At 43.9% G+C, this 23623-nt stretch overlaps 2 protein-coding genes and 1 non-coding gene across 3 annotated transcripts; 2 read left to right on the top strand and 1 right to left on the bottom strand.

Moving 5' to 3' along the window:
* Nucleotides 1-10221: 10221 nt before the first annotated feature.
* On the top strand, nucleotides 10222-11166 carry LOC129086350 (olfactory receptor 8B12-like). Its single transcript, XM_054592819.1, has one exon. The coding sequence runs from the start codon at nucleotides 10231-10233 to the stop codon at nucleotides 11164-11166; it is 936 nt and encodes a 311-aa protein (XP_054448794.1). The 5' UTR covers nucleotides 10222-10230.
* Nucleotides 11167-20113: 8947 nt separating this feature from the next.
* LOC129086399 (U1 spliceosomal RNA) lies at nucleotides 20114-20276 on the bottom strand. The gene has a single exon (XR_008530808.1). It is a non-coding gene; the product is annotated as a U1 spliceosomal RNA (small nuclear RNA).
* A 2316-nt stretch (nucleotides 20277-22592) lies between these two features.
* LOC129086346 (olfactory receptor 145-like) lies at nucleotides 22593-23543 on the top strand. Its single transcript, XM_054592811.1, has one exon. The coding sequence runs from the start codon at nucleotides 22593-22595 to the stop codon at nucleotides 23541-23543; it is 951 nt and encodes a 316-aa protein (XP_054448786.1).
* The last annotated feature ends 80 nt before the right edge of the window (nucleotides 23544-23623 follow it).

Below are 23623 nucleotides of genomic sequence, written 5' to 3'. Positions count from 1 at the left end.
CTTTCATACCCCAGAGTTCAAAATCTTAAGTGCGTAGCTCATTACACTATTGCGCATGAATGTGGAACCACAACCTAGATCAAGATGTACAGCGTTTCCTTCTACTTTAGAAGGTTTCCTCTTGCACCTTTCCAACAAATGCCACCTGCTCTCAACCCCATCCCTCACAGCTCTCCACTATTCTGACTTTTATTATCATAGAGTTTTGTCTGTATCTGAACTTCACGTAAACCGGTACTGGATTGTTTCTGGCTTCTTCATCATAGATCCATCTATATTGCAGCATGTACAGATAGAATATTGTATGTTGCTGTGTAGTATTCCATCGTGTGAATATACAATTATTTAGCCTGTTAATAAAGTTATATAGTTTCAATTTTTTGCCTATTATTAATAAATCTCTTAGAGGCATTTTGAACGTGTATTTTGATTGAACTAAGCAGATATTTACTTTGGATTATACTTATAGGTGGATCTGCTGGATACAAGAGTGGGCTTGTGGGTAGCTTTTATAAACATCACCGCCAAACTGTCTTCAAATGTTTGATTCAGTTTGCATTGCTATCAACAATGTCTGAGAGCTCCAGTTGCTCTACATCCTTGTTAACACTTGGTATTTCAATTTTACCCCTGTTTTATCCCATATGCAAAAATGTATTTTTTTCTCGTATGTACAGTGGAATGCCTTTTGGTTTAATTTTTTTTCCCGATGAGTAATGATGTTGAATACCTTTTTATATATTTGCTGCCTGTTTGGATATCTTCTTCTGTGTAGTAATTACTCAAGTCTTTTGCTCATTACAAAAATAGGGTTGTTAGTTGTTAACCTCTTGATTTGAAGGAATGTAAAAGTGCACATGGAGGTCCATATGTGTACATGTTTGTGTATGTGCATGTATAGATAATAGAAAAAGTGAAGGTATTAAGCAAAACATAAAAATCCTCATAGACAGACAACACTATGGTGATTACCAGAGAGAAAGGGGAGTGGGAGGGATAAAGAGGGGAAAAGGAATAAATAGAAATGGAGGAAACTCGGGGTGGTGAACATACAATACAATATACAGAATATGTATTATAGAAATGTACCCCTGAAAGCTATGTACTTTTTATAACCAATGTCACCCCAATAAATTCAATTAAGAAATAAAGAAAAAAGAAGAAATGTTGAAGGGTCTTCCTTAAAAAAGAACATAGAAGATTTAAAATATAAATAATAAAATGGCAATAAAAACACACTTATCCACAATCACTTTAAATGCAAATGGATTAACTGCTGCAGTCAAAAGTCACACTGTGGCTCAATGGAGGACAAAACAAGACCCTTCCATATGCTGTCTTCAGATCAAAAGACACACAAAGACTGAAAGTGAAGGGATAGACAAATATGTTACAGGAAAATGGAAACCAAGGAAAAACAAAAAAGCTGGGGTAGCAGTACTTATACCAGAAAAAATAGACTTTAAAACAAAGGCTATAACAAGAGACAAAGAAGGACACAGCAACTCCACTTCTGGGAATTTATCCAAAGAAACCCATGTGTCCATTGCCACATTATTTACAATAGCCAAGTAATGAAAGCTAGAAGTGTCCGTCAGTAGACGAATGGATGAAGAAGTGGTGCACACAGGAAATGGAATGTGACTCAGCCGTAAAAAAGAGTGAAATCTTGCATCTGCAGCAACGTAGATGGGCTGGAGGGTATCGTACTCTCTAAAATACGTCAGGCAGAGAGAGACCAATGCCAGATGACTTCACTGGTATGTGGAATCTAAAAACCCAAGTAAACAGCAAGCAGGACAGAAACAGACTCATTAATACAGAGAACATTTTGGTCATTGTCAGATGAGAGAGGTTGGGGACAGGAGTGAAAAAGGCGAAGGGATTGATACGTGCAAATGGGAAGCTACGAAAGGGTCCTGGGGATGTAAACGGCTCTAGGGACTGCAGTCACTCATACTGCGATAAGTGCGTGTGGCACCAGATGGGGACTAGATTTATTGGGGTGATCGCTTCGTCAGGTGTATGAAGGTCAATCGTGGGGCTGTGCACCTGAGAGTAACATAATATTGCACATCAAGTATAATTCTAAAATAAAAATAAATAACATTTTCAAAAAGAAAGTAAATAAAAAAGAACTCTTCTACTTTTTTTGTCATTTCACTTAAAATGATAATGAACTCTGTGTCCGACAGGGACGCCATCACTGGTTTGATGTGCAAGACTTGTCTTCTGTTCCTTTGTTGTCAGTGACCACTGTTTTAATACTCGTGGCCTGAGGCCACTGTGGGACCTAGACAGGTCTCAGCTCTGTTCGCTGCCAATACTTGGTTTGTGTTGGGGCAGACATTGGTGGTGCCATGACCCACCCAGTGGCAGTGGTCAGTCTGCCCTTCTGTGACCGCAGCACCATCAACCCCGGCACGTGCAGCGCGCCTCTTCTCATCAAACTCTCTATTTTCAGCACCTGTTCACAAGCTGGTGGGTTGTGCAGTCAGTCACAAGCATTACAACTGACCACCTTCATCTTGGACATGCGCATGCTCTGTTTCCTCTCTCTTGAGGCAGATCTGAAAGCTGTTCTTTTTTCCCTTTGCGTAAGGAAAATGCCTCTGCCTTAGTTCTTGTCCTGGGACCAGGAGGTACGTTGGTGGTTCTCAAACTAAAGCATGTACCCAGATCACTCGGAGGATTTACTGAGATGCAGATTCTGGGCCCCATCCACAGAGTTTCTGATCCAGGAGGCCGGGAGAGGACTTGAGACTTTTCATTCCTAGGAAGTTCCCCAGCGATGCTGCTCCTGCTGCCTGGGGACCAGCCCCTGAGAACCAGCATCTCTCACAGCAAAGCAGCAGCCGTGCCGAACTATCCTCTCAGTACCTCATTTCCTGAGGCGGAAGCTCTGAGATTTTCTTTTGAGTTCGGGAAATACTGATGGCTCATTTATTTTTGAATTTTTTTACTACATATTCTGAATTTGAAACACTTTCCTTCTGTGAAGGGATGGGCTTCGTTTTTCTCCACAGATGGCTTTTTTCTCTGCCTTTACTTTGCCCGCAGTCTTCGGTATATTCTTCATTTGTTTTCCTTCCCATCAGACTTGGATTGGGTTCCCCAAAAGACCCTGAGAGGAAGGTTTGCGTGAAAGTGAATCGTTTGGAGGCATTCCAGGTAAATGCGGTAGGAACGCAGAAGTGAGACTCAAGAAGACTGAGAAAGTGTGTATTGATGAGCCACGTAAAACGAGGGTCAACGATGGACCACCTGTACGGTGGTGGTTCCATAAGATCGTGGATTGTAAGCCAGGAGTTTGTGATGTTGAAGGAAGAGTCTGGACCTGAAACAGTGCTGAATTTACTGCTCGCTCTGGGTGGTTTAAATAAACAAGGAGGGTCAGCACACCTCACAGGTGTTCCGGAGTTGGCAGGGAAAGGAGAAAAGCGAGCTGGGGAGGAGGGAAGCCCAGAAGCCACCACCAATGCTACCACACACACCAACTAAAACTAAACTAAAAAGAAAAACAGTTATAAAAAGGACTTCATTAAGATTATTATGGCCGCCCTTACATGACCTTAGGAGACTGCAGCACTACCCTCTGGTAAAACTGATTAGCACAATGCAAAGAACTGGGTTGGAAGTATAGGCGTGGCCTAGTAACACAGACCACACAAAACACAGAAAGAGTGAATTGCTCTCGTTTACCAGTCTGGCCAAAGAACATCGTGTTCTGTCAACCCAGGACACTTTGAGTTTCAACGAAGGAGCCAAGGATTACTGAGCAGTTTTTTAAAAAATTATAACATGAAGAGAGACAAGTGGAACAAAGAATGTCATGAAGTAGTTGCTGTACCACACAGTGCTGCTTTTGTTGTGGGTATCTCTAACATATATACTGGGGGGGAAAGTTTCTTTCTAGATTTTTGACTGGAAAATTCTGGAAATGGTAACAAGATGATCTTTCTCACAGTTTTCTGCCCCTTTTTAGTAGATATCCAAAGTACAGTTTCAGACAAGGGTTTTTCACACTGTGGGTCACAATTTGAAAGTAGACCATGGCAGCAAGTCAATAGGGCAGAACTCTTGGGAAAATTCCAGGACATCAGCAACAAGGGGAATCCTGCAGCTATGAACTTGGCTATCAGATCCAAGGGACGCGCCTGCATCATCCTTTGAGGTGGGCCCCGTGGCGAAGTAGCGTGCTACCTATGAGCATGTGCTATGCAGTTGTGTGTGCAAGAAACGTGCTACTGCTGACTGTGAGCACGCAGAGCAGTCAGGATGGCCAGAGTGAGGACATCACAGCTTCAGGCGCTGGCTCTGAGGACGGTGTCTGCAGTTCCAGCCTTGGGAGTATCCGTGCAAGGAGCCAAAGTTGATTCTCTATATATCATGCCAGGCTATGGGCCAGGACAGTGGTAATTACAGGGAGGGTTGATTGTGGATAGGACTCAACTGGTGGTCAGGCCAGGCTGCTTTCCCTAGGTAGGTGGGGCCTCATGGCTTTATACTGCCCTCTCATTAACCAGGTGTGTGGGGTGGAGGCAGGGAGACCGGGGCTGAGGGGCGAGGGGGAGTGCTGTGAGGCCAGCCGTTCAATTGGTGTTGAATGTAGTATGAGTTCATTTAAATGCATCGAAGGCCTTCATTTTGTTGTTTGGGAGGTTTGGAGATCCAAAACTTGACTGGGACAGTTACCCTAGTAAGGTCTTTACCTCCGTGACCAGTTCAGCTTTCATTCCTGATTTATGCCCTCAAACATCTCTCATTTGGTATTATACTTTGCTCCCTGCCACGTCTTTTGTCAAAATATTTTACTCACATTACCACAATTGATTTTGAACCCCCCAAGCGTTCTCTAGAAATGTAGGAAAATGCATGAAATGGTAGAGCAGTGGAGAAAGATCATGAAGTTTGAAATCTGGGAATAAAAGACTTCCATAGAATGCATTTCTTACTGTGTGACTTTGGGTGATTCATATATAGTCCCACTTTATTATCTTTGAAATGAAAATACATGACACAACCTTAGTGGTTTGTGAGGATTGATTAGCATATGGTGTGGGTGACGGGGCTTTGTAAACAATGCAGAGTCAGGTCTTGCCTTGACTGCAGGCCCGGTGGACCTGAGGAACGGAGGAGCCATCAGGAAAACATGTGTGCAAAGGTCACCCTTGTGTTCCAATCTCACAGGCCCACGGCCCGGTCAGTTCTCAGCAGCACTAATGGGTTGGCTGGCTCTAGGGATAAGTCTGGTGACATGATTATTAGTGACCGAAATCTTGGCTCTCCAGGGGAAATTGTAGTACTTCTGATAACCTACACCAGACAAAAATATTACTAGAAAATATACACATATATACCAATATCCCTCGTGAATTTACATGCCAAAAAAAGTGGAGTTTGATCCTAGGGACATAAGGTGGACTTCATATTGAAAAATTAGTTAATCTCAAATCAACAACCTAACTGTACATCTACAAGAACCAGAGGAACAACAACAAACAAAGGCCAGAGCGAGTAGACGAAGGAAATACTCAAGGTTATTTGGTGTATTATAGGGCAGAATTGAATGACATGGAAATTAAAAGAACAATTCACAGGATCATAAATCCAGGAGCTGGTTCCTGGAAAAGATAAACAAAATTGACAGTCCTGTAACTGGTCTCATCAAAAAAAGAGAGAGAGGACCCAAATAAATAAAATCAGAAACTAAAGAGGGGAAGTTACAACCGATACCACAGAAAAACAAAGAGTAAGAAAAACATAGTGTAAGAAACACTATGAACAGCTATATGCCCAGAATGTTGACAACGTGGGCAAGATGGACAAATTTCTAGACACATACAATCTTCCAAAACTGAATCAAGAAGAAGCAGATAGCCTGAGTAGACGGACTGATAACAAGGAGTGAAATGGAATCAGTAATCAAAAAACTCCCAGCACACCAAAGCCCTGGACCAGATGGCTTCACAGGTGAATTTTACCAATATCTAAGGAAGAACTCCTTCTCAAACTATTCCAAAAATTCAAAAAGAGGGAAGACTCCCAGACTCTTTTTGTAAGGCCAGTTTCATCCTAATTCCATAACCAAGTAAAGACACAGCAAAGAAAGAAAACTACAGGCCAATATTGTTGATGAACATAGATGCTAAAAGCCTCAATGACATACTGGTAACCTGAATTCAGAGACACATTAAGAAGATTGTACACCATGATCAAGTGGGATTTATCTCAGCATGCAAGTATGGTACAGTATTCACAAACCAATAAATGTAATGCACCATATAAACTGAATGAAGGACAAAAATCACATGATCATATCAGTAGATGCTGAAAAAGCTTTTGCTAAAGTCCAACACCCATTTATGATAAAAACACTCAGCACTCAGCAAACTGGGAATAGAGGGAGCCTACATCAACGTAAAAAAAAAAAAAAAAAGCCACACACGAGAAATCTACAGCCACGTTATACTCAACGGGCAAAAACTAAAAGCTTTCCCCGTAAGATCAGGAACAAGACAAGGGTGCCTTTTCTCACCACACTTATTAAAAATAATCCTGGAAGTTCTAGCCACAGCAATCACACAAGAGAAAGAAATCCAGGCATTCAAATGAGAAAGGAGGAAGTAAAATGTCATCATTTGCAGACGACATGATAGTGTATACAGAAAACCCTATAGTCCTGCCCCAAAAACTACTTGACCTAATAAGTGAATTTGGCAAAAAAGCAAAATACAAAGTTAATATTCAGAAATTGATGGCATTTTTCTACACCATCAAGGAAATATCAGAAAGAGAACTAGGGGGAAAACCTATTTACTAGAGCAACGAGAAAAATAAAGTGCCTAGGAATACATTTAACCAAGGAGGTAGAAGACCAACAAAAAAATAACTTAAGAATATTTCCTTCTGTTTCTCTCTGCTTGTATAGGAGCAAGTCAACACTGAACACTGCTTCAGAGAAGCCCTGGTTCGCTTCAAACAAAACCGGGAAGCATTGGAAAAGAAATCCGCGTGGAATCCATCTCTGAAGAGGCAAAGCTCTCAAAAGAATTTGCCCTGGTTTTGCAGCATGCTTACAAGAACTTTCTGGCCCTGGCTGGTGTGGCTCAGTGGATTGAATGCCAGCCTGTGAGCCAAAGGGTCGCAAGATCGATTCCAAGTCAGGGCACAGGCCTGGGTTGCAGCTAAGTCTCCAGTTGGTAGTGCTCAAGAGGCAATAACACATTGATGTTTCTCTCTCTCACTTTCTCCCTCCCATCCCCTCTCTCTAAAAATGAATAAGGAAAAGAAAAAAAAAGACAGAACTCTCTGAGGTTCCTAAAGGAAAGTGAACATTTTAGTGAATCCCCAAGGTCTTCTTTGACCTTGGGTCCTAGGAGAGGATACTTGTGGTGCTAATTTTAATTTCTTGATAATGGACTGTTTTTCTCTATTTCTTCAATATGTGCAGTGGGATCAAGAACAGGGACTGGGATGAAGAGCGTCATCTGGGCAGTGGACAATTGTGAGTGCAAACAGACAGATGAGGCGCCATCTCTGCTGAGCCTTAGTTGGGAGAGGGCAAGTCCTCACGCTGCCCAGGCAGCGCTCAGCCCCACACGGCCCGTGTGCAGTGGTTTCCATTGCACTTGCCTGGAGGAAGGTGGGTTCTGCCTTTGTGTTCTGATGTGCTAATTGCTCCCAAAGAACTTCAGGCCTTAACTCTGACCCAAAACACACATAACCCACCTGCTAACTATCTCTTGAACTTCCCCAAATAGAGACTTATTTTTTGAATAGGAAATCTGCCATCCTTACTATATAAATGCCCCTAGCAAAGGCTGTTGAATACAGGCTGACACCTAAAATTTTGTAGTGTATATATCAGGCTCAGACAAAGCCTACATTTTGTGGCTGGCAGTTGACTCAAACCTCTACAAGGTCTCTTGCCCCCTCTCCTGTTATGAGGTCAGAATTCCCTCCCCCGCAGGGTGATTTGGGTTGAGTGCTGTGTTTAAAGTGCAGGACAAAAGCGCGATGCCTTGGAAAGTTTCTGCATTAAAACCACGAACACCCAGTGCTTCACTGGCATAACCGATCTTACTGAGCAAAGGCTTTCCAGGTCTCTCGAGTCATTGCTCAACTGTCAGATTCTGCTATTGAAACTGAAACGGAGACGCTTCCCTTTTCAGCTGTCCCTCTCCCTAGCTTTCTTTCTCTTCACTGCACTTTCATGTTTCCTTCCTGTGCTTTCTCCCACTTGAATGAAAGCTCCATGAGGACAGAAACACTTTTTTGTTTTAGTTTTTTCAGGGAAGCATCACCAGGGCTTAGAAGGTTTTGGGGACAGGGCGAACCTTCAATGGGTATTTGTCCAAGGAATGCCACTTGTTCAAAGCCTTTTATCAGCTGCCCACTATCGGGCATAATGGCTGTAGAGTCTGTTCCCCACATTTACGTCTTGACAAGAGTTGTTATTAGTCATGTGACAAATATTGGTTTTAGGTAACCAAGTTTATACTGGATGATCAGGTAGTAGATAAGAATCAGAGAGAGTAGTTTTGTTTTTGTTATTTTTTTAAATGGAGAAGCTGCAAATAATTGTCAGTATGTATTGAATGTGATGGAAATAATGAATCTCCTCCTCTGAAGTCCAAATATCCCAGATTTTACCTTTCTTGGCTCTGACACTTAAGACACTGCACTGAAGTTATTTAAGTACTTGTTTTTATCTAGGGTCCTACGAGATGCCTGTAGGCAAAACTGCTTCTCAAAGATTTCACTGTCACTTACAGGGATAAGTGGAGCTCAGTGATTACCATTAAAGGGTCTGGAGTTGGACAGACAAGGGTTTCACTCAAGGTTCTGGAAACTACCAGCTACGTGTGCTCCTCACTTTTAAAGCGGAGACTAAAAGGTCTAACCTTTGAGGTAGCTCTGAGGAATAAACACGGTAAAATTGTTATTGCGTTGCTGTGGGTCTTTCAGATGACGGTGCTGGACAGATACAGTGTTCAGAACACAGTAAGTGCTCAGTACAAGAACAAGAACTTCTTTTCCCAAGTGCTTTGTTCTTAATTGTAACCTGAATGAAAGGATGTGCCATTAAAATCGCCTTCAAACATTATCAAGGACATAAACAAGCATTTCTTCTTCCTTAGGGAACAGGGATCCTAAGGGAGCCCCTGTAACTAGGTCACGGCGGTCTCTAACCCAGAATGAGGCTCTTCAGTCTCCTGTTACCCACGGGCGTTATAAAGGTGCTGTCCTGTGCCTGGAAGCTGGACAGGAGGCTCGGGACAAAATCAACGAGAGACCATGTTCCTCAGCTCAGCAGGAGAACCTAGGTAACTTAGGGCCTTTGACTTTTAAAGGAGAGAAGCAGAGGCAGCACGGTCTGAGCCCTGAGTTGTCACCTTCTTGTCAGCAGGGCCACCCGAGTCTCCATGAGAGAGGTGGCTGGGAGCCAGTAGATCCAGCACTGTGACTGCAGGCAGAAGGACGGTGAGTGCCTGCCGGACCTGGCCTGCCCTCGAGCTGGGAAGTTAGGGTCCACAGCTCCGACCCCAGAGCCAGACTGCCTGAGCTCCCCTTCTGCTGCCACTCAGAAGGAATGGGACTTGTGCCCAGGGTCCTCACCTATTCAGAGGGTTTGATCAAAATGCCCCAGAGCGTGTAGAAGAGTGCCATTAGCACAGTTAGTGCTCGGTAAGTGTTTCTTTTCTCTTCAGTTTAGTTACCAACTTTACCTCATTACTGCAGTATTATTTTCACATGACAATTCCACAGCCATTCCAGCTAAAGGCTTCGAGTGACACGGCCCCGTCTTCCCTTCCTGACCAGCACTAACCAAAGGCAGAAGGTCTGGGGCCAGGTCAGCTGGCTTCCCCCTCCCCACAACACTCCAGAGAACGGCCCAGGTCATACAAAACTTGACCCAGGGCTGCAGAGGGCAGGCAGTGCCGGAGGAGGGCCACCGCAAGGACGCAGGGCCATCCCGGCTAAGCTTTGAGGGCTTTCTCTTCAGCTGGATGAGCCCTCGCTCTGCAGGCAAAGTTCACCACACACAGCCACCGGGATGGTTCAAAGCACGTGGGGTCCAGAAAGACAGAGATGCGGGTACAAGGAGAAGCCATCGCCTTTGAGTTCCCAACCTCCCTGTTCAAACACCATCCTCAGGATGGGTGGTTTTCCTCTCTCTCTGTGAGCAATTCTTTTCTTTTTCCCTCCAGGCCCTCCCAGAGGAGGATGGCTGCGGGCAACACCTCCTCTGTGGCAGAGTTCCTCCTCGCTGGCTTAACGGGCCAGCCGCGGCTCCAGGTGCCCCTCTTCTTCCTGTTTCTAGGTTTCTACGTGGTCACCGTGGCGGGGAACCTGGGCTTGATCACCCTGATTGTGCTGAACTCTCACCTTCATATTCCCATGTACTTTTTCCTCTTCAACTTGTCCTTCGTGGACTTTAGTTACTCCTCTGCCATTGTCCCCAAAATGCTTGTGGGTTTTGTCTCAGAGAAGAACATCATCTCCTACACAGGGTGTATGACTCAGCTCTTTTTCTTCTGTTTTTTGGTCCTTTCTGAATCCTTTATCTTGTCAGCGATGGCATATGACCGCTATGTTGCCATCTGTAAACCATTGTTGTACACGGTCACCATGTCTCCTCAGGTGTGTGTACTCCTTCTGCTGGGTGTCTATGGGGTAGGGCTTTTGGGGGCTATGGCTCATACAGGAAATATCGTTTTTCTGACCTTTTGTGCAGACAACCTGGTCAATCATTACATGTGTGACATCCTCCCCCTCCTTGAGCTCTCCTGCAATAGCTCTTACAGGAATTTGCTGGTGGTCTTTGCTGTTGTGGCCTTTGGCATTGGGGTGCCCATTGGTGCCATTTCTCTCTCTTATGGCTTCATTCTTTCCAGCGTGTTCCGCATTAGCTCCACGGAAGGCAGGTCCAAAGCTTTCAGTACCTGCAGTTCTCACATAATTGCCGTTTCTCTTTTCTTTGGGTCTGGAGCTTTCATGTACCTCAAACCACCTTCTGTCTTACCCCTTGACCAGGGGAAAGTGTCTTCTCTGTTCTATACCATTGTGGTGCCCATGCTGAACCCCTTAATCTACAGCCTGAGGAACCAGGATGTCAAAGTTGCTCTGAAGAAATCGTTGGGCAGAAAAATCTTTTTTTGAAAATGACTCAGAAAAGAGACCCAAAGCTTTTTTTTTTTTATCAGAGTATTTCTATGAGGGAACCAAATGTCAGGACTTGCTGTCTTATAGATAGAGGAAATGTTGAATTTGTCCTCAAGTATACTAATCCCTTTTATTCCCTACTCCCCTGTAACTATTGCAATCATTTTTTGTCTTATGACAATAGTTTCCACAGTTATATAGTTATATAGTGTTACTCTTGAATAGGTATATCATCTTATCCTGCTTCTCACGTGACACATTACACTTGGAGACAAATATGGTGCACGTTGCTCACAAACACACATAGAGCTTGTGCCGGACCTGGGCCTCGAATCTACGCCTCAGATTCATGTCCATTTAGCTCTGCTTTCCTTTGGTCACATTTTCTTGGTCCATCTTTTCCATAGTAAGTTTCATTTCAACAGCTTTTATTTTTATTTTTGCATAATAAAGCCTAATTGTATTTACAGTGATGTCATGAAATTTTTCAAGGGTTAATTTTTGGAACATCAGTTTTGCAAGAATGTTGGAGGTGAAAAATGCAGCGATTTGGTCTTGGCAAAATGATGTTTTAAGGGTTTGAAGATTTTGCAGGGATTAAGTTTTATGTAGACTCAAGCGTGGTGCTTGTTGAGATGGTGTGCAGAACTCTAAGGACCCAGGCACCTTTAACAGAGAGAGATGCAGATTTAAAAGGGTTTTTTTTCCAGGCTAATAAAATAGAATTTGAAGCCTCACTTCAAGGGTTTAAATGATGTAACTGAGTAATAGATGGTTTGGGTGGAAGGGAGCCATAGAGCAGTACCACCAACAGGTTATGGGGGAGGCATCACCCTTGTATTTTAAGGCATTGCATATCGCTGTGATCTTTTAATAGCAGAAACTAAGGAGAGGGATGGTGGTCTCAGGACAGGTTGTATATTCACAGTATTGGGTAAATGGAGGTACAGCTTCATACAGGGCCTGGCACAAATAATGCCCCCTTTTTTATTACAAATCTCTTATCACAAAATCATAAGCATGTAATCTATAACATAGCAACATCACACTCAAGCACACCATATGAGATTTTAGGTGAAATGTTCAGATTAATTCTATAAATTATTACATCCACATTATTATCCTACCAACCACACTCAAGCAGGTGTTACTTCTGCTGGACCCCGTACAAAGTATTAGAACAATTGTTGGTCTGAACACAGCTCTTTTATTGATAGAAGCAATGGTATGTGAACTGTTTGCGAGATACTTTGACTTACAAACTTTTGCTAGGAAAGTTTTCTTCTATTAGAAAAAAAGGAAATTTTGGATAAACGTATAGTCTTGTCCTTTGGAATGACTCTGTCAATGAGGATGTAATAAAAGGAATGGAAGTGTAGGGGGTGGTTGTGCTTTGGATGGGACAGTAGAGGGGACGGTCACTGAACCCAGGACACTTACGGGTGGAGAATGCAGTGGGGATGGTGGAAAATCAGTAGAAGGTTAGTAAATGAAACAACAATCCCACCCCCTTTTAAGTTGAAGTATAATTTATATACAGAAAAATGCACAAATCTTAAGTGCCCAATGAAATTTTTTCACATATCTAAGGCTACGTAACCAGCACTTGTTCCAAAACACAGAAGATTTTCATTTCAGAATATCCCTGTCTGACTCTTCCCAGTAAATATTACTCTACAATCTCTTTATGGAAATAGCTACTATTCTTACTTTTATTATTACAGATTCGTTTTGCTCATTCTTGAGCTTCATATAAATGTTAAATGTTGCATTTGCTTTTTCATGTCTGGCTTCTTTTTCACAATATAGAGGTATTGTGCATCTCACCCATAACTTATGAACAAGTATTTTGCTCTTTGTTATTGCTGTTCAGTATTCAAGGGTGTAAATACAGAGCAATTTATTTATCAACTGTCCTCTTTATGGACATTTGGCTTGTTTTGAGTTTCCGCATATTATTAATAAAGCTGCTATGAACATTCTTGATGTGTAGTTTCTTTGAAGTACACTCATTTCTCTTGGGCCTATACCTAGAGGTGGACTCACTGGGTCACAGAATATGCACACTTCCAGGACATAGGTCCGAGATGTGCACACTTGGCAGCTGTCAGCCGTATTGACCACTGCCAGTGCAATGGAATACATATACTAAAGATAAATGATGTTTATCACCACGGGTCTCTGACCTATTTTGACCAACATTGTATGGTAATAATAATTGAATTATAATAGTTCAATAATAATAGAACCTGGTTTTAGTGGAGCATGGGGTGTTTCAACAGTTCATGCTGATCACATGGGTGGACTATGCCTATGATAGCAGCGCATTATTAGCATAGCAGACTTTGGATTTTTTTATACCGAGAGACTTCCCATGGATGCTGGTGGTGGTCCAGGACCTGGAGACAAAGTGCATCTTGTGCGGCCCAGCAGTGGGAGGACTAGGAAGCCACCTGGCCCAGGAAATATCTGGACCCCTCTCATTGTATACCCTTCCAGCTGCTGCTTTATCCTTTACTATGATAAACCTGCTCTGTGAATATAAAGATTTGAGTCTTGTGAGTCCTTTCAGCAATGGAATGCCCTGGCTGGGTGGCTCAGTTGAGAGCTTTGTCCCAAGCAGGTTCGATCCCCACACAAGGCTCGTATGGGAGGCGACTGATTGATGTTTCTCTCTCTCTCTCTAAAATCAACTTTTTAGAAAAACATACCCTTGGGTGAGAATTAAAAAAAAAAAAGATAGATGCTATGTAAACCATAGGAATGAATGGACTTACTCTGGGAACCTATGTGGGATGAGAAGATACGAAAGATGAGGCTGGGAATTTGAGGAACCTCAGCACTGAACGACAACGAGTAGGCAAGGGGAGAGCTGGTGCGTGGCGCCTGCCACCAGGTGGCAGGTGCGGGGGCGTCTGATAGTCCCGCTCACAGAGAGGGAGTCCCAGACTGCAAACATTTTTACTTTCCCGAGGCCACACAACTAGATATTTAGACTTCTAAACCCATTTCCTTCAACTACATCACATGACTTCCGGATTAAAAGCAGTCCTTAGAAAAGTTCCCTAGAGAAAGTTTTGAAAAGTACAAAAAAAAAAAAAAGGTAACAGAGGTTTTGTGGCTTTCTTGACCAGTAGAGATGTTAAAACAAAAAACAAAAAAAAAATCTTCTCCATCCTGAAATTAGGATTTCTGAGACATTTCTGTCCAACAAGGAAAGTCCATGAATCTTTGTGTTTTTAGAATTAATCTCTTAAAATCAATTAAGACTTCCCCACAGTTGCCTAGAATAACCTGCCCTCCATCAAATTGCCTTTAAATAAGGCTACCTCCTTGCACTTTCTCCCTCCAGCACAGTCTTGGAACACGGTATGGCCTCAGCACATCTTGCAATCATATATTTTATATTGCTGGTGTTAGTGCAACTTGCTTTTTATAGCCTATATGTTCCTCAGATAAATGTCACTTAAAAATGGATTCCTATTTTAAGAGCTCCAAACTGTGGGCTAGGATGAAACTGAGCCCTGGGCAGCTCCTGGCTTGGGAAGGCTTTCCAGCTCTTTCTGTCACTGAGTAATTTTCCTTTGCCAGACCTCAAAATATCGTGACCCTGGAGGTCACAGCCAAAAGGTACACATTATGGAGCAGGACTGTCAGTTTAATGTCAACATTAGCATATTGCAAATGTCCAAAATATTTGCAATAAAATCAGTTATGCGTCATCTATGTTATTTACTTACTTCCTGGGAATGGGTTTGCCCCGTAGCTATTTATGGGAAATCTCTGAGGAAGTCTTTAGTATTTGAAAACAAGAAATGTATCCTTGAATTTATCAAGTTTCAAATGTGGGTTTTTATTGAACCATATTTATATTTTTTTCTATTGAACTTGGTAAATATTATAAGCAGTATGTGCCTTTGTTATTGTGTTCAGTATTGGGTGTGTTAGTTGAACAGTATTGCAACATGTGATCTTGCCTTGTAGTCACTTATAATACACTTGGGGCTGGGGGATTTCGATCCCAAAACAGTGGATGAAAAGTAAAAGGCAGAATTTTGACTAAGTGGGTAAAAAGAGATATGAAAGAATAAGGATTCCATGGCACTTCATCAATTCAAAATTACTTATTAAACATTATGACAGCTGATCCTCACAACAACCCTATAGGCTAGGTGTTAATGTCTTTGTTTATGGAAGGGTCACTGAGGTGCGAACACCATACGCTCAGCCAGTGAGTGATGTGATCATTGCCCAGGTCATCACATTTGCCTTCTCTGGCACGTGTACTAGCTACTTCCTCCTCCCCTGTATCGAAAAGTTCGATCCTTAACCCTTGACTCATGGTTGCTGGCGTCACCGCTATGTGCAAGATTTCTACCTCCTGGCTCCATCTCCACTGACGACAGTCCTTTCTGCCATTTCTCGTAGGTGAACTTTCAGCATTTGACAGTCTTTATTTTCCATCTTTACTTCCTTTTTCCTCTGTCCTGGGATTTCAATCTTAGTCACCTTCGATAGTTAGTTTTTCCTCTCCATTCTGCCCCTGGATCATTAATATAGCAAGTCCTGCTAATTCCTCTGTCACTACAAATACCAGGAGGCTAAGACCTGTCACAACTAAGAGATAAGCAAGTCTGATTCCTTTGATTCAAGGAAATGTTCTTGTGCTGAGTAGGGTAAGAAAAGTATCTGCCTCATAGGGTTTTTGTAAAACTTAACTGAATTAATATGTGTAAAACCCTTAGCATAGTTCCTGGTACATAGTAAGCATTTTTAAAAATATATAAAATATTAGTATTAGTATTCTTGAACCCATTAGATGATATTTTTAAGCATGCTAAATCTGCACTTTCTATAGATTTGTCATTTTCCATCAAACACATAATATATAAAACTACCAGCAAAGGGCTTGATACATAAGTATTCACTACCTGTTGATTACCCACAATACAGACCTCTAGATTTCCTTCTAATTCTAGGAATCAGTGTTAAATACACATAGAATATATGTATAGATTTGTATGTTAAGCAATTGAAAATGCTTGGTGAAAATAAATTGAGATTAAACATAATGCAAAACCATGTAATCCCTAATGTTTGGTTTCTCAGGAGCTAGCTGAGACCATTTCAAATGAAGACATTTCAGCTGCCATCTTTTCTCTCCATTGACACCTGTGCCTCTTCTTATGAAATTGTCACTCGTGTTTGGCCGCCTCTTGTGTGTGGTGATGGTCCGCGTTCCTGAGGCCCATCTCTCGCCCCCAGAAGTCTGAGCGTTCACGCCTGTGCATGGGAGACACTGTATTGCATTCATATGTATCACATGTGAAATGACACAAATAGGTCATAATGAAAAAGATGGGAAAAACAGAAATAAATAAAGATACAGTATATAGAGATTCAAGTTTTTGAAAAAGGGCAGTTCTGTAACTAAAAGAATATGGTTAAGAATAGGTCTTCCTACACTCCTTCCTGCCTGGGCTTCATCTGCTCTTTAGGGAACATGACTTGAGTGAAACCCCAGCTGAGGAGATTTTGAAATGTAGTTCCCATGGCAACAGGCTCCAAAGTGACATAAATCCAAGAGGAACTTTTCTTGGTTGTTCTATCATCCAAACAAGGATCCTCCAAGGCTCACAGGGAAAAGTCCACTTGTAATGAAGCCTGCGTCTCCTTTGCTGTCTGTGCCCCAAGGAGCCCTTTCCCCGTGGGGCTTAGTCCGGGTCCGTACTAATGACTTGTTTTCTCTAACGGTGATTAGGTGACGGTGGTGTGGAAGAGAGCAGGGGCTGGGATGGGTTTGATCACCACGGCAGTGGCAAACGTCTAAGTGTACGATTGATGCTTTAGGCCTCTTGCTATTGAGCAGTGACCAAACTACACCCCCGCGTGAAGGACGGGCAAGCAGTGGGTCTACGTAAATGTTACCCAGCACGCACACAGCGCACGCACACACAGGACTTACTGTGCCAGATGTAGGGCAGGCAGCTGCCAACATGGTTCTGGTTATGAACCTAGTTCATGATGACCCCAGCTGCCCCATCCTGACCAAAATATCCCCGTTGCCAACTGAGTGCTGTGTGAAATTTCATAATTAGAGATGTGTTTTTGGGTTAAAGTTTCTGTCTTCATTTTTTTTTAACGTCTGGAAGGAGGTCTGGAATGTGGATGATCCTCAGCAAGTCTTTACTAGACTGTGTTGATGAATTTGTGAGATCTTTCCTGAGAATGGGTTTTAATGGAAAATCGAAGGCAGAGCACGTATCAGGACTCGGAGTATTTGGGGAAGAGGAATGTTGCTCGAGATTAGAAATGGGTACAGAGAGGAAGATTGGGGATGGCAAAGGAAACCTCACCGGACTTTGTAATTTGACCTCTGTGGTATGGAAGAGTGCGGTTGTTTGAAAAATTGGTGGTAGGATAGGGAATAGGGACAAGGTAAACAATCAAGGGCCTCGAGTCCGTCTGCCGATTAAGTTATGTCGGAGAGAGGGACCTTAGTTAAGGTTCTGAAGAATAAGTGTTGCTTCAGAGCCCCCCTGACTTCTATCAGCCCCCCTCTCCCGCCTTGCGGGAGCCTCACTCGCCCCCTTCAGGATGACCTTGCCTCTCAGCAACCGTTTTCTCTCCCTCATTCCCTCCCTAAATTATATCTATTTTATGTATGTTTTATGTGTATTTCCCATAACATAAGACTCTTCCATGTGTCAGCCTCTTTACTAGGCTCTTCCATTTTATTATTTAATTTAACCCTCACAACGACCCTGTTATTAGTAGCTCCATTTTGCAGATGATGAGACTGAGAACCTGAGATCAATAAACATTCTGAGAGCTGCAAACCAAGTTCTGTCCTGGGTTCCAAGGGTATCAAAGTGACTAACCCTAGTTCCCACTGTCACAGTCTGTGGAGCCACATAGACAGTAACGAAGACAATTTCACAGTCCAAGGGGAGCTTCCGTGGATCTAAGGACAAGGTACTGCAGACTTTTTTTGGCTGATCCCCTTGAGGGTGTGAGCTGATAATGATTTGAGATCCTACCCCTTCTGGCATTTGGAAATTTTGATAGGGCATATTTAAGATGCAAATATTCTCTGTAACATAGAATTTCAGGCACTTGATAAATTTAATGATACATATTTGATTTTCTAACCTGGAGTCAAATAGGGAGGCTGCTTCCTTCCAGTGGAGTAAGGCACGTTTTGTTCAGAGCTGCTTCAAACACAGTTTTAAGAGGGCCCTAGTGGGGGGTCCCACAACAAGTCGAGCTGGAAATGAGGACTTGTGTGCAGGTAGCTTGTTTTTGGAAGGGATCTCAGGGAAGAGGAAGAGTAAACAGGGAAGGATAGAAAGTCAACCCCAGGGTGAGTGGGCTCATGAGCTGGTTACTTTACTGGGAAATTTAGGATCGATCACTCTGAGGCCCTTTGGCATGTTATAAAGAATGAATCATGAAAGATACAGAAGAGGGGAGCACTTACCCACGGGTTCCCAGGGGCGTTAACGCCTTCACACTGCTAAGTCCGCACATGCACCGGAATGTAACAATGCAGGCCTGGCTGCCGGCCGCTCTGAAAGCCAGTACTCGAGAGGCAGATGCTGGGGTAAAGGGAAGTGGTTTATTCAGATGCCGGCCACCCGGAAGATGGGGAGCTCACGTCTCAAAGCCCATCTCCTGGGAAGATGGGGGACTCGTCTCAAAGCCCATCTCAGCATCTCGATGGAGGCAGAGGTTTTTATAAGGAGGCAGAGAGGAACGGAACAAAGAGATCGAGGGAGGGAGTTGAAAAGTTCTCCATGTGCCGATGAGCATGACAGTCCACTGTGCATCATCCTGGCTTCACGTTTGGAGGTCAGCAAATCTCCAGGAGCTGGGGTGCTGAAGGTCAGATTCTGTATCTTTTGAAGTTAGTTCCTAGCATGCTGTTCATCTACAAGCTGCGTATCCGTCGGAGTCAGCGCTTATAGGAACAATGCCAAACGATTGGTGGGGTGGGTTACAATTTCCCACCGTTACAAGAATGTCTGAGTGGATTCCCACTGACATTCTACATGTGGTGACAGAGATGTCATCCTATGGCAGAAAGCAGGGTGCACGTGGCACAGCTGAGAAACTGTGTTGTTGGCACTAACTGCCTGCTGCCAGCTGCTGTTTGGACTGAATAACATAAAATGAAGCAGAAAAGAGGTCCTGCACAGAGAACTCGGGGCCTCATGAAAATGTTCAGAGTGGAGGAGAGGAGACACCGCAGCTCTGAGGCAAGGCCCACATCTTGTGATTTGCAATGGGCTCTAAAACTTAGACAGGCCTTTTGCTCCGTTTAGCTGTTACTTCTTCCGAAAGTGCATCCCTTGTCCCTTATCTTATTGTTGTGCTTTGAGTTAATTTTTCTGAATTGCAAGATAAAACATAGTACCTAGAGGGACTATTCCTTCAAGTCATCGACACTCAGTCACCCGTTAGACTAACTGGTCTCCCTTATCACATCTGGTCCTGTCATCCCCCTGTTGAAAATGCTCCATGGATTCACACTGTGTACACTTTTCGCATCATGACATTCAAGTCGCTCCCCAGTATGACCCTGGGGTGCTGTTCTAGCCCTGCTGTCCAGTGATGGCTTTTACTTTACCCCCACTTCAGCCAAACTAAAAGCTAGGTGGGCTTCCACTGGCTCATTTGGAAAACGTCTTCAGTTAGAGAGGTTAGCCCATGTGTTAGTCTGTCCTCTGCCACCAGCCAGCTCTGTGATCAGGTCTCGGTTTTCCTGTCTGGAAGATCAAGGTACCAGGGTTAGATGAGTGGAATCCACACTTCGCTAAATATCCAGATCACCAGGGAAGATTTAGAAGAGGAAGCAGATTATAAAGTCTCACCCCTGGCGATTCTGACTAATTATGTGTGAATAAGAGCAATAAGAATATGTACTCTTTTTTTTTTTTTAAACCAGGGGAGAGTGAGAACGCAGTCGCCCACTACCACAATTCTGCAGTCGAGTTTCCCACATTTGGGGAAATCGCAGGGGTCAGCACAACCAGAGCGCAATGGGTGAGCCTCGCCCTGGGAAAACCACCTTCTTGATCATGGTGTCTCCCCTGCCAGGTAAGTATGGAGAATATGTACTTTTAATAAACACATACATACTTTCCAGATTCCATTGTACAGTCAGATTTATAAACCACAGGATTAGATGATTTTTAAATATGACCTCAAATCTAGGCCCCCAAAGTGTGAACTGGCTGTCCCTGAATTCAAGCAGGACTCTGAAAGACGGGGACACAGAGGGTAAGTTTTGTCATGAGATGCGGGGAGTTAGAAAAAGATCAAAACAAGCAAAATAAGGAAACAAAGGTTCGTGGGTCCAGTGGGTTGAAGGGCCTCAAGCTACAAAGTCATCGGGGTCATTCTGAGGGCACTGGAGCCCAAAAAGAGAGCTGGGAGCACAGAGGTCAGGGCCATCAAGGAGAAGCCCAACAATTTAGCAGCTTTGGAAGAAAATGTTCTTAATTAAAAGGGCTTGTCTTTGCTGTCAAGCTCAAATTCCAATAGACGAAAAAGATTTGGTTCTCCCTGGACTAGACATTGTGCTACTCCTGTGATAGACGAAAGTATAAGTGGCGTGTAGCATGCCCTCCTCTGAACTTACATAGCATTTTATTTTTACCTTTTCTAGATTTTACCCCCTTTTTCGTTTTTTTTGCATATTTAGGTATAAGTGTTCTATCAACTTTTACAAGAGAATGTCAGCCTTGAAAACAAAGCTTTATACCTTTGATTATTTCTCACAGAGAGATATTAAATGCAATTGTTAAGAACACCAGATTTGCAGTTAAAGTCACTTAGATTTCATGTCTTTTGTAATTTTTTTTAATAGTTGCAGGGGTTTTTTTTAAGATTTTATTTATTTAATTTTAGAGAAGGGAAGTGAGGGAGAAAGAGAGGGAGAGAAACATCCATGTGTGGTTGTCCCTCTAGTGCCCCCTGCTGGGGACCTGACCCACCACCCAGGTATGAGCCCTGACTGGGAATCAAACCTGCGACCCTTTGGTTTGTAGGCCGGTGATCAATCCACTGAGCCACAGCAGCCAGAACTGTCCTTTGTAATTTTAACATGTGTTACATTACATCTCTGGAATGGGAGGGCTAGCCCTGACTGGCGTGGCTCAGTTGGTTGGACTTCTTTCCACAATGTGAAGGGTTGCCAGCTTGATTCCAATCGATGTTTCTCTCACACGTCGTTTCTCTCCCTCTCTCCCTTCTTTCCCCCTCTCTAAAAAAATGTTTTAAATATCTATTTAAAAATAACATAAAATGGGAGCAATAAAACCCAGCTCGCAGGATTTGGGGGAGAATTAAAATGGAGCGTTGTACGTAAAATGGTGTTGACCCCGGCACGCCGGGGCCAGGGCAGAAGCGGGAGGACGGGACGTGTGCTGGGCACACGTCGCCGGTGCGCAATAAATGGTAAATTATTGTTTTTACACAGTGTTTTGCGTTTTACTGAGCAGATGTTAACTGAATACATAATGGTTTTTAAATCCCATTCAGGTATTATCAAGTGTATAAGCAAAAATTCCTCCTTTTTAAAGTTAATTTCTAGGGCTGTGATCCCAGGGGAACCTCTGGCTTTCTACCTCTAATCAGGTCCCCAGGTCTCTGAACCCTGAATAAAACTGCTCGGTCTCCTCTCCTCAGCGGGCACTGCTCGCAGGCCAGAACACCGGCTCCCTCCTGCGAGCTGGGGACAAAGCCGCAGGGCAGAGCCTCCAACAGCTCTCAGTTCTTCAGCTCAGGAGGGGTTCTAAGGCCGCCCGAGCTCTGGCCCTCCAAACAGGACGGAGACCAAACGGGTCTGTTACGAGTTTCTTCCTCTGTGTCAGCACTACAACCAGTTAGTTCTCTGTCTGAACAACTGAGAAGAGTTGGACCAAAGAACGTCAGGCTGAGGGAGGGCGAGTGACTGGATCTGGAAGGAACTTTCTCTGTCATCAACTTCGGGTAGGAAAGGCTTTAAGAAAGTCACCTCACCTTTTCACTCTGTCTCGCTTGACTGTGAAGTGACACCCCAGGCACAGCTGGGCTGCCTCCAACCTCTGAGGGGGCTTTCTCCAGAGACTGGCCCCAGTTTGGGTGACCTTTAGCAGAAACCAGAGTGGGAAGGACACAATAAATGGACCAGAGTAAAGATCTGGGAGACTCAGCTCCTCCTTGGGCAGCACCTGCGCTCACTGCGCAGCCTCAGAGGCCGCTCCAGGGTGTGGCGAGGACGGGCCCACGACATCCAGAAAGCCTTTCTGCCAGCATCCAGTACCTGTCAGTGTGGGTCTAATTCTCAAGAACGGGACGGTGACAGAGGGCAGTGGTGTCTCTCTCTCTCTTTCTAAGTGGCCCTTTTCGTTTGTTCCCACAGAACACCCGAAGTGAGAATGGTAGCTGAGAACTCCTCTGTGGCGGAGTTCATCCTCGCGGGCCTAACCGGCCACCCGGGGCTCCAGACCCCGCTCTTCTTCCTGTTTCTAGGTTTCTACGTGGTCACCGTGGCGGGGAACCTGGGCTTGATCACCCTGATTGGGCTGAACTCTCACCTGCACACCCCAATGTATTTTTTCCTCTATAACTTGTCCTTCATAGATTTCTGCTATTCCACTGTTATCACTCCGAAAATGCTGATGGGTTTTGTCTCAAAGAAAAACATCATCTCCTACGCAGGGTGTATGACTCAGCTCTTCTTCTTCGTTTTTTTTGTTGTCTCTGAGTGCTTTATCCTGTCAGCGATGGCATATGACCGCTATGTCGCCATCTGTCACCCACTGGTGTACACAACCACCATGTCTCCGCCGGTCTGCTTACTTCTTCTGTTGGGTGTCTATGGGATGGGGTTCACTGGGGCCATGGCCCACACAATGTGCATGGTCAGACTGACCTTCTGTGCCAACCGCCTGGTTGACCACTACATGTGTGACATCCTGCCCCTTCTTGAGCTCTCTTGCACCAGCACCCACGTGAATGTGCTGGTAGTGTTCGTGGTTGTAGGCATCAATATTGGTGTGCCCGCAGTGACCATCTCCACTTCGTACGCCCTCATCCTCTCCAGCGTCCTCCACATTCGGTCCGCTGAGGGCCGGTTCAAAGCCTTCAGCACCTGTAGCTCCCACATAATTGCGGTTTCCCTTTTCTTTGGGTCAGGGATATTCATGTACTTCAAGCCATCTTCTGTTTCACCGATGAGCCAGGGGAAAGTGTCTTCCTTGTTCTATACCATTGTGGTGCCCATGCTGAACCCGTTCATCTACAGCCTGAGGAACAAGGATGTCAAAGCTGCTCTGAAGAAAACCTTGGGCAGAACGTCATTCTCCCGAGAAAGGGAGAATACTTAGGGAAGTGACATTCTTCCTTCCATAGATGATTCGGATTCTGTGGGTTACATGGAGGAAATGTTAACTCTCTCTCAAACAAG

Source organism: Pteronotus mesoamericanus, unplaced genomic scaffold, assembly GCF_021234165.1.
Source record: "Pteronotus mesoamericanus isolate MK-2021 breed Mesoamerican mustached bat unplaced genomic scaffold, CSHL_Meso_final scaffold_371, whole genome shotgun sequence".
NCBI classification, from domain to species: domain Eukaryota; kingdom Metazoa; phylum Chordata; class Mammalia; order Chiroptera; family Mormoopidae; genus Pteronotus; species Pteronotus mesoamericanus.
Note: the sequence above shows the minus strand (reverse complement) of the source record. Positions and strands in the feature narration are given on the sequence as shown.